The 10505-nt window shown below is 57.3% G+C and overlaps 1 protein-coding gene across 1 annotated transcript; it reads left to right on the forward strand.

Moving 5' to 3' along the window:
* Positions 1 to 4111: 4111 nt before the first annotated feature.
* Positions 4112 to 5479, forward strand: HES4 (hes family bHLH transcription factor 4). Its single transcript, XM_038746907.1, has 4 exons — positions 4112 to 4348; positions 4462 to 4557; positions 4652 to 4739; positions 4848 to 5479. The coding sequence occupies exons 1-4, from the start codon at positions 4241 to 4243 to the stop codon at positions 5441 to 5443; spliced, it is 888 nt and encodes a 295-aa protein (XP_038602835.1). The 5' UTR covers positions 4112 to 4240; the 3' UTR covers positions 5444 to 5479.
* Positions 5480 to 10505: the final 5026 nt, after the last annotated feature.

The following is a 10505-nucleotide window of genomic DNA, read 5'->3' on the forward strand; positions in this document are numbered from 1 at the left end:
CTGAGCCACGCTGCTTCCCCTAAGAGGCAGGGGCTCAGGTCTTCACAGCAGTCTTCCAGAGCCCAGGCTCATCTGCTCTGGGCCCAGGGGAAGGAGTGGGGAGGGGGCACCAGGGTCTTCAGACCAAGCATCCCTTTAATAATAATAATAATGTTGGTATTTGTTAAGCACTTACTATGTGCAAAGCACTGTTCTATGCACTGGGGTAGGTACAAGGTAATCAGGTTGTCTCAGGTGGGGCTCACAGTCTTCATCCCCATTTTACAGATGAGGGAACTGAGGCCCAGAGAAATTAAGTGACTTGCCCAAGGTCACACAGCTGACAAGCAGCAGAGCCGGGATTAAAACCCATGACCTCTGACTCCCAAGCCCATGCTCTTTCCATTAAACCTCTCGTGATGATGGCAGTTGCTAAGCGCTTACTATGTGCAAAGCACTGTTCTAAGCACTGCGGGGGATACAAGGTTACACGGTTGTCCCTCGTGGGGCTCACAGTGTTAATCCCCATTTTACAGATGAGGTAACTGAAGGCCAGAGAAGTGTACCCAGCTGACCAGTGCAGCATGGCTCAGTGGAAAGACCCTGGGCTTTGGAGTCAGAGGTCATGGGTTCAAATCCTTGCTCTGCCGATTGTCAGCTGTGTGACTGGGTTATTTTATTTTGTATTCTATTTATTTTATTTTGTTAATTTGTTTTGTTCTCTGTCTCCCCCTTCTAATAATAATGACATTTATTAAGCGCTTCCTATGTGCAAAGCACTGTTCTAAGCGCTGGGGAGGTTACCAGCTGCTCAGGTTGTCCCACGGGGGGCTCACAGCCTTAATCTCCCCCTCTCCATCCCCCCATCTTACCTCCTTCCCTTCCCCACAGCACCTGTATATAGGTATATATGTTTGTACATATTTATTACTCTATTTATTTATTTACTTTACTTGTACATATCTATTCTATTTATTTTATATTGTTAGTATGTTTGGTTTTTTTTTCTCTGTCTCCCCCTTTTAGACTGTGAGCCCACTGTTGGGTAGGGACTGTCTCTATATGTTGCCAATTTCTACTTCCCAAGCGCTTAGTACAGTGCTCTGCACATAGTAAGCGCTCAATAAATATGATTGATTGATTGATTTTTCTCTGTCTCCCCCTTTTAGACTGTGAGCCCAATGTTGGGCAGGGACTGTCTCTAGATGTTGCCAATTTGTACTTCCCAAGCGCTTAGTACAGTGCTCTGCACATAGTAAGCGCTCAATAAATACGATTGATTGATTGATTAATCCCCATTTTCCAGATGAGGTCACTGAGGCCCAGAGGAGTGACTTGCCCACAGTCACACAGCTGGCGGAGCCGGCATTTGAACCCATGACCTCTGACTCCAAAGCCCGGGCTTCTAGACTGTGAGGCCGCTGTTGGGTAGGGGCCGTCTCTCTGTGTTGCCAACTTGGACTTCCCAAGCGCTTAGCACAGTGCTCCGCACACAGTAAGCGCTCAATAAATAGGATTGAGTGCAGGAGGGGGCGGGGTCTTCCCACGGCGCGGCGCGCGAGGCCCGGAGCGCTTTGGCACGTGCTCCCGGCTGACGAGCCGCCGGGCCGGGCGCCGGAGCGCGCGCGCGCGCATGCGCACGCCGCCCCCCCCCACCTCCCGATGATTGACAGCCCCGTCCCCGCCAGCCAATCAGGGAGCGGCCCGCGTGTCCCCGGCCGAGCCGCCGCCTCGCGTGCCGGCACAGCTGCTGGCCGCAGCTGGCGGCCGACGAACCCCTTCCTCAATCAATCAATCAATCAATCCTATTTATTGAGCGCTCACTGTGGGCAGAGCACTGGACTAAGCGCATGGGAAGTACGGGTGAGACGGGCCCTACCCAACAGTGGGCTCACAGTCTAGAAGGGGGAGACAGACAACAAAACAAAATAGAATAGGTATGTTCCTCGCGGTGGGACCCTCCGACCGCGGTTTACCGCCTGCACAGCTGGGAAACACTGCCGCCTCTACTCATGCCTCCCAACCCCGGGAAGGCTGTCAGGCGGGCTGCGGCGAGGGGGTGGGTGCAGGGACCTCCCCACAACGCCCGCGCAGCCCTGCGCTCTAGAAACGGTATAACGCGCCTCTCCAGAGATTCCTCAAAAATCTCCAGTGACTACCAATCAACCTATGCATCAGGCAGAAACTCCTCACCCTCGGCTTCAAGGCTGTCCATCACCTCGCCCCCGCCTACCTCACCTCCCTTCTCTCCTTCTCCAGCCGAGCCCTCACCTTCCGCTCCACTGCCTCTAACCTCCACACCGGGCCTCGTTCTCGCCCATCCCGCCGTCGATCTCCGGCCCACGTCCTCCTCCTGGCCTGGAATGCCCTCCCTCTGCCCATCCGCCAAGCTAGCTCTCTTCCTCCCTTCAAGGCCGTACTGAGAGCTCACCTCCTCCAGGAGGCCTTCCCAGACTGAGCCCCCCGCCTTACCTCCTTCCCTTCCCCATAGCACCTGTATATATGTTTGTACGTATTTATTACTCATACATATTTATTCTATTTATTTTATTCTGTTAATATGTTTTGTTCTCTGTCTCCCCCTTCTAGACTGTGAGCCCAATATTGGGTAGGGACCGTCTCTATATGTTGCCAACTTGTACTTCCCAAGCGCTTAGTACAATGCTCTGCACACAGTAAGCGCTCAATAAATACGATTAATTGATTTTGTTCTCTATCTCTGTCTCCCCCTTCTAGACTGTGAGCCCACTGTGGGTAGGGACCGTCTCTATATGTTGCCAACTTGTGCTTCCCAAGCGCTTAGTACAGTGCTCTGTACACAGTAAGCACTCAAATACGATTGATTGATTGATTCTTTTCTCTGTCTCCCCCTTCTAGACTGTGAGCCCACTGTTGGGTAGGGACCGTCTCTATATGTCGCCAACTTGCGCTTCTCAAGAGCCTGGTCCAGTGTTCCGCACACAGTAAGCGCTCAATAAATACGATTGATTGATTCCCAAGCATTTAGTGCAGTGCTCTGCACACAGTAAGCGCTCAATAAATACGATTGATTGATTCCCAAGCATTTAGTGCAGTGCTCTGCACACAGTAAGCGCTCAATAAATACAATTGATTGATTTTGTTTTCCGTCTCCCCCTTCTAAACTGTGAGCCCACTGCTGGGTAGGGACCGTCCCTATATGTCGCCAACTTGTGCTTCCCAAGCGCCTAGTCCAGTGCTCTGCACACAGTAAGCGCTCAATAAATACGATCGATTGATTCCCAAGCGCTTAGTGCAGTGCTCTGCACACAGTAAGCACTCAATAAATACGATCGATTGATTCTGTTCTCTGTCTCCCCCTTCTAGACTGTGAGCCCACTGCTGGGTAGGGACCGTCTCTATATGTCGCCAACCTGTGCTTCCCAAGAGCCGGGTCCAGTGCTCTGCACACAGTAAGCGCTCAATAAATACGATTGATTGATTCCCAAGCGTTTAGTGCAGTGCTCTGCACACAGTAAGCGCTCAATAAATACGATCGATTGATTCTGTTCTCTGTCTCCCCCTTCTAGACTGTTGGGTAGGGACCGTCCCTATATGTCGCCCACCTGCGCTTCCCAAGAGCCGGGTCCAGTGCTGTGCACACAGTAGGCGGTGAACAAATGCGATGGAATGAATGAAGGATGCGCATGTCCATTATTCTTCCTCCCCGCTGGCCCCGCGCCCGGGTCCCGCGGGGGGTCTCTCTCCCCTGGAGGAGGAGAAGGGGCGCGGTGGTTAGGGCTCCCTCCCTCCCTCCTTCCCTCCCTCCCTTCCTTCCTCCCACGCACTGCTCCATCCTCCTCCTCCTCCTGCTCCTCGTGGCTCTCCCGAGGCGGCTGGCGCTCGTCCGCAGCGCCCGAGGACACGCTTTTGTTGCACGTTCCCGACCTCCGGCTGGGGCGGGGAGGAGGGAGGCCAGCGCGTGACTGACAGCTCGCGGGGGCGGCGGCCAATCGGCGGCCGGGCCCGGGCCCCCGCGGGGAGAGCCCGGCGCTCATTGGCTGGCGCCACTGTGGGAAAGAATGCCGAGAGGGTTTCACACGAATGGGCGGCGGCGGCGGGCCCATAAATAGGCCCGGCCCCGGCGGCCGAGGCCGGAGTGCGGCCAGGCGGGAGTGGGGGGCGAGGGGGAGCGAAGCTCAGGCGTCCCACACGTCGGGAAAAGGAAAAAAAAAAAAAGGAATCCTCTCCTTAAAGAGAGCCGGACCACCTTTTCCCGCGAAGGGACCGTTTCGTGCGCGACATGCCTGCCGACACCCTGGAGAAACCGAGCGCCTCCCCGTTGGCCGGAGCCCCGGCCAGCTCCAGCCAGACGCCGGACAAGCCCAGGAGCGCCAGCGAGCATCGCAAGGTGGGCCGACGTTGGGGGGAAAGACCGGACCGGGTGGGGGCGAGGGTCAGAGACCACCCCCCTTCCTCTTTTTCTCTGACCTCCCCCCGTGTCTGTCTTTTCCCCCGCCTCAGTCCTCGAAACCCATCATGGAGAAGCGACGCCGCGCGCGCATCAACGAGAGCTTGGGGCAACTCAAGACGCTCATCCTGGACGCCCTCAAGAAGGATGTAAGTCGGGGTGTTCGAAGTCGAGGTGGGGGCGAGGGCGACCGACGGGGTCGGGACCCTCCTCCTCATCGCTCCCCCTCTTCCCTTCCCTCAGAGCTCCCGCCACTCGAAGCTGGAGAAGGCGGACATCCTGGAAATGACCGTCAAACACCTGCGGAGCCTTCAGCGGGCCCAGATGACGGGTGAGCGGGCAGGGGGTCACTCGCGGGGCGAGGGGCAGTCTCGGGGAAGCGTCCCGGCGGCTCGGTGACCCCTCCGACTAACCCCCCGTGTCCCCCGTGTCCCCGCAGCGGCGCTCAGCGCGGACCCCTCGGTCCTCGGAAAGTACCGCGCCGGATTCAACGAGTGCATGAACGAGGTGACCCGTTTCCTGTCCACCTGCGAGGGCGTCAGTTCGGACGTGCGGTCGCGGCTGCTGAGCCATCTGGCCGCCTGCCTGGGTCAGATAGTGCCTCTGTCCTACCCGCCGCCCCCGCCCTCCGGCGCGCCGCCCACCCACCTGGCGCCTCCGCCGGCCCTGCCCGGCCAGATGCCCGGTCCTGCGGCCCCCGGGTCCGGCCCCTGCAAGATGTCCCCGGCCGAGGCCCTGTCCCCCAAACTGTACGGCGGCTTCCAGCTCGTCCCGGCCACCGACGGCCAGTTCGCCTTCCTCATCCCCGGTCCGGCCTTCGCCTCCTCCTCCTCCCCCGCCGCCGGCGGTCCGGTCCTGCCTCTGTTTGCCAGCCCGCCGGGGCCCATCGGGGGCGGCGGGGCACCCGGGAGTGCGGGGGGGTCCCCCGCCGCCCCCTCCTCCCCGGTCCAGGGGCTCACGGCCTTCGGGGGCTCCGGGAAACAGGCGCCCAGCCCGGGCGTGGACCGCAGCCAGTCCGTCTGGAGGCCTTGGTGACGTCCCCGACCCCAACTTCGGGACAAACTTTCCGGGGCGGGGGTGGGGGGTAGGAGGCGGGGGGGGGAGAGAAACTTTTGCCAAAGGCGAAACGCGTTTCGTTCCGTTTTAGGGAACGCCTAGGACACTCTTTCTCGAGAGGATTTTATTTATTTCCAGATACTGGAAAGTGAAGCTCTAGTTTTTGTTTTATACAGGAAAATAAACGCCTTTATCCCAGGGGGAAAAGTCGATAGAGTGTATCCACGTCACCGTGTGGTGGCTCGCTCGTTGTGTCTCTTCTTTGTCGAGATTAAAAGAAAACCAAAGTCCGATCCAACTCGTATAAATCAATTAAGAAACCAGCGCCGGGGGCTCAAGGGGGGTGGGGGGGAAATCAGTGGTACGGGGCTGCCACGCTCTGCCCCAGAGGTTTCCCCTTCTCTTTTCAGGACGCCTTAGGTGGTTCGGGGAGGGGGCGGAGCGCCTTGGGATGGGGCTCTGTGTCACCTCGGTTTCCCGCCACCTTTCCTTGGGAAGGAGGGGGGAGGGGCCGTCTCGTCCGCAGCGGGAGCTGGGAAAGTGCCTGGAAGCTGCACCCTGCGTCAGGACGCCCAGCGCAGCCTCAGGTCATGCCTGGGCCAGGCCTCGCTCACAATAAGCTCTTAGTACAGTGCTCTGCACACAGCAAGCGCTCGATAAATACGATTGAATGAATTACGGCCGGAGAGAAAGGGTGGACCCTGGACCCGCCCCAGCTCCTGCAGGGAAGGCGATTCCGGAGATGGGAGGGAAGCCTTCCGCCCACCTAGGCTGTTCCCTGGAAGAGGTGGGTGGGTTACCCCAGCCTGAGGGGACGGGCCCGGGGAGCCAGCCCGGCTTGCTCTGCCTCCCTTCCCAGGGTTAGTTGTTATCGGGTCCCGGTGGGACAGTGTCCACCGAGTTCGGACACGGGGACTGCCCAGTCGTCTGGCCTTGACCCTCCAAGCCCTGAGAGCCCAGGAAGGGTCCAAGTTTGGGTCCCCTCGGCTTTACCGGGTTCTGGTCCAGGGAATTAAGGTCCCCGTCCCCCTTGCGGTATCTGGTGATCTTGTCCTTTCACAGTCAGGGAAACTGAGGCCCCGTTGCAGGGTCTGCCCCACATCAGAACTACCAGACCCCGGGGTCCTGGGCAGAGAGGTGTGGCAGTCCCCTTACACACACATACACACTCTCTCTCTCTCTCTCTCTCTCTCTCTCTCTCTCTCTCTCTCTCTCTCGCATAGGTTGAGACGTTGGGGGAGGCTTGAAGTGGGGTCTCCTGCTTTTTTCCTTCTCCCTCCAACCACTCACACTCCTCTGGCTTCAGCCTGAGGCTGAATCTTTATCTCCCGGGCTCAGTCTGAGGGCCAGCCAGCCCCCCTCCCTGACTATTCAGGTAGTCCAGAGGCGAGTGGGACCCCCGGACCCTTTTTCAGATCCCATCTGCCCTGAGGAGCTGGGGAAAAACCCTGGGAGGCGCTAGCCGGAAATTCCCCCTCCTGTCTCCCTCTCCTCTCTCCCCAGCCCCCGCCCCCACCCCTCCCTTTATCTCCCGTCCAGGCCAGTTCCTGCTGTGGTTTCCTCCTCCTCATTCCCCAGCCAGTGACCAACTGCGGCGGCACGTGTGAGAAGCTGAGTGTGTGTCTGTGCCTATATGAACGTGTGCCTTGATGTGTGTGTGTGTGTGTGTGTGTGTGTGTGTGTGTGTGTGTGTGTGTGTGTGTGTGTGTGAGTGAGGGTATCTGCGTGTATCTGTGTGTGTTGCAGGGTGTGAGTGTGGGTTGAGGAGTTCCATCCTCTGCCACCCGCCCCCACCAGCATAGTAGGGGCTGCCATGAGAACAGAAATACCCCCTAAACAGCTGCCCTGGCTTTCACCCAGCCAGCCTCTGCCTGGCACTTGTCAATCATGCTATCAACTCTAATCAGTGGGGAACTGTGGGGATTTGGGGGCCTGGGGAATCCAAGTCAGTTTTGGGTATTCCTAGACCTGGTGATAGTGTGTGTGTTTGAGTTGGGGAGGGACCTTATGACTGATATAGAATGGGGGTCCCAGACTAGTTTGAATCCTCCCAGCCCAGGAGCATGCCTGAAGCTGGGAACTTCCTAAATCTAAGTAGATGCCTTGGGTCAGATTCCCTCTTCCCCAGCTCTGTCTCCCCCAAACCCCAATCAGTGTTTCAGAGTTTCTCCCCCACAAATAATCAGTGAGAGGGGTGAGGCTTGTGAACACTGTCCACCCTTGTTCTGCTGTCCCATACCAGCCAGAGACCTCCTGTCCTCCTCTGACCCACTGCCTGATGTCAGGACAAAACGCTCTGCTCATCCCTGTCCTGCCTCTCCATGCCTGCCAGAGTCCCTCTGCTCACTCCTACCTACTGCCCCATGCCAGCTGGAGACCCTCTGTCAACCCCCATCCTGCCATACCACACTGACCCACGACCCTCTTTTAAGCCCTGCCCTATTTCCCTCCATGCCTTCCAGAAAGAGACCCTCTGTCCACACCTGTCCTGTTGCCTAGTGCCAGGACAAGACCCTAAGACCCTCTGCCCATCCTTGCCCTGGCACTCCATGCCTACCAGAGGTCCTCTGTCCATCCCTGCCTCCAGGTCCAGTCGAAACCAAGACCCTCAACTCACTCCTTCCTACTGCTCCATGCCAGCCAGAGGCCTTCTGTCCAGCTCTGCCTACTGCCCCGTTCCAGCCAGAAACTTTCTGTCCACCTCTCCTCTGCTATTCCACACCGATCCAAGACCCTCTGTCAACCCCTGCCTTACTACTCCATGACTGCCACAGACCTTCTGCCCACACCTGCCCTGTCATCCCCTGCTGACCAGAGACTCTCTGTCCACCCCTTACTACCGCTCCATGCTAGCCAGGGACCTTCTGCCCACTCCTACCCTGCTATCACATGCCAGCCAGAGACCCCTCCTGCAACTGTTTCTCTGGCTATCCTCCAGGCCTTCCAGAGGACTGGCAATTATTTCTGCTATTACCATTTGGACCTGTGTTTTCCTCTTTTCTATCTCTACCATTCAATGACAAGTTCCTCGGGGGTAAGGGCTGAATCAATCAATCAATCGTATTTATTGAGCACTAACTGTGTGCAGAGTACTGTACTAAGCGCTTGGGAAGTACAAGTTGACAACATATAGAGACAGTCCCTACCCAACAGTGGGCTCACAGTCTAGAAGGGGGAAACAGAGAACAAAACCAAACATATTAACAAAATAAAATAAATAGAATAGATATGTACAAGTAAAATAAATAAATAGAATAATAAATATGTACAAACATATATACAGGTGCTGTGGGGATGGGAAGGAGGTAAGACAGGGGGATGGAGAGGGGGAGGAGGGGGAGAGGAAGGAGGGGGCTCAGTCTGGGAAGGCCTCCTGGAGGAGGTGAGCTCTCAGTAGGGCCTTGAAGGGAGGAAGAGAGCTAGCTTGGCAGATGGGCAGAGGGAGGGTATTCCAAGCCAGGGGGATGACGTGGGCCAGGGGTCGATGGCGGGACAGGCGAGAACGAGGTACGGTGAGGAGATTAGCGGCAGAGGAGCAGAGGGTGCGGGCTGGGCTGGAGAAGGAGAGAAGGGAGGTGAGGTAGGAGGGGGCGAGGTGATGGACAGGCTTGAAGCCGAGGGTGAGGAGTTTCTGCCTGATGCGCAGATTGATTGGTAGCCACTGGAGATTTTTGAGGAGGGGAGTAACATGCCCAGAGCATTTCTGGACAAAGATAATCCAGGCAGCGGCGTGAAGTATGGATTGAAGTGGGGAGAGACATGAGGATGGGAGATCAGAGAGAAGGCTGATGCAGTAGTCCAGACGGGATAGGATGAGAGCTTGAAAGAGCAGGGTAGCTGAATCTTCCACTTCTACTGTATCCTCCCCAGAACCCAGTACACCCTTAGCAACTAATAAGAGTTCAGTTTAATTCTCTGCACAGCATAGTGCTCTTTGCTTGGTAGTTTCCCTGCGCAAAGCTCTGCTATCATTCAGTGGTATTTATTGAGCATGTTCTGCATGCAAACACTGTAATAAATGCTCACATACAGTAGGTGCCCAGTATATGCCAATATTCATGGTGGTGATTCTGATGATGCTGTTGATTGCAATTCCTAGGTCAGTTTGGACCTCGCTGACACTAAGTGCAAGTGGGTATAGAACCTGAACTAGCTGGGTCTCTGGGACAACCTAAACGAACTACTTACTACGCTGATGCACTGGCATTTGGTTTCACCCATCTGGTGGACCGGTCTACTTTACAACCAAGCTCTCCCTGGGGGTCAAGGAAGACAAGGAGGGATTAGGGGCCTTGAGGTTGGAGGGAATGGTGTGGGAGCCGAGTGAGTGACCCAGTGAGTCACCCCACAGTTACTCTGGCAGCTGTGCCTGTTAGATCTGGACTATTGCCCCCAAGCCCCTCACCAGGATTTTCCCAGGGAAGTGCCAGAGACCTCTACTACTCCTGTTGATGATTGCGGGGTGGGGAGAGACTGAGAGGCCCGCCCGCCATCACACCGCGTGGCCCCCGCTGCTCCCGGAAGGATCCTCTCCTCAGAGCGCCGCCAGACACCCGGGACTCCGTTCCCGAGAGGCCCGCCCGCCTTCACACCGCCTGGCCTTGCTGCTCCCGGAAGGATCCTCTCCTCAGAGCGCGCCGCCATAGACGCCCGGGACTCCGTTCCCGAGAGGCCCGCCCGCCCGCCCACCATCACACCGCGTGGCCCCCGCTGCTCCAGGAATGATCCTCTCCTCAGAGCGCCCCCACAGACGCCCGGGACTCAGTTCCCTAGAGGCCCACCCGCCTTCACACCTCGCAGCCTTGCTGCTCCTGGAAGGATCCTCTCCTCAGAGCGCGCCACCATAGACGCCCGGGACTCCATTCCCGAGAGGCCCGCCCGCCCGCCCGCCATCACACCGCTTGGCCCCTGCTGCTCCAGGAATGATCCTCTCCTCAGAGCGCCCCCACAGACGCCCGGGACTCCGTTCCCGAGAGGCCTGCCCGCCATCACACCGTATGGACCCCGCTGCTCCCGGAAGGGTCCTCTCCTCAGAGCTCCA

This window comes from Tachyglossus aculeatus, chromosome 5, assembly GCF_015852505.1.
Source record: "Tachyglossus aculeatus isolate mTacAcu1 chromosome 5, mTacAcu1.pri, whole genome shotgun sequence".
Lineage (NCBI taxonomy): Eukaryota > Metazoa > Chordata > Mammalia > Monotremata > Tachyglossidae > Tachyglossus > Tachyglossus aculeatus.

What these genes read in the sequence shown, in the direction of transcription:
- HES4 (XM_038746907.1), top strand. Translation starts at nt 4,241, where the DNA reads ATGCCTGCCGACACCCTGGAGAAACCGAGCGCCTCCCCGTTGGCCGGA. An exon ending in GCGCCAGCGAGCATCGCAAG is followed by an intron (nt 4,349 to 4,461) that starts GTGGGCCGACGT and finishes CCCCCGCCTCAG; the next exon opens with TCCTCGAAACCCATCATGGA. An exon ending in TCAGCGGGCCCAGATGACGG is followed by an intron (nt 4,740 to 4,847) that starts GTGAGCGGGCAG and finishes GTGTCCCCGCAG; the next exon opens with CGGCGCTCAGCGCGGACCCC.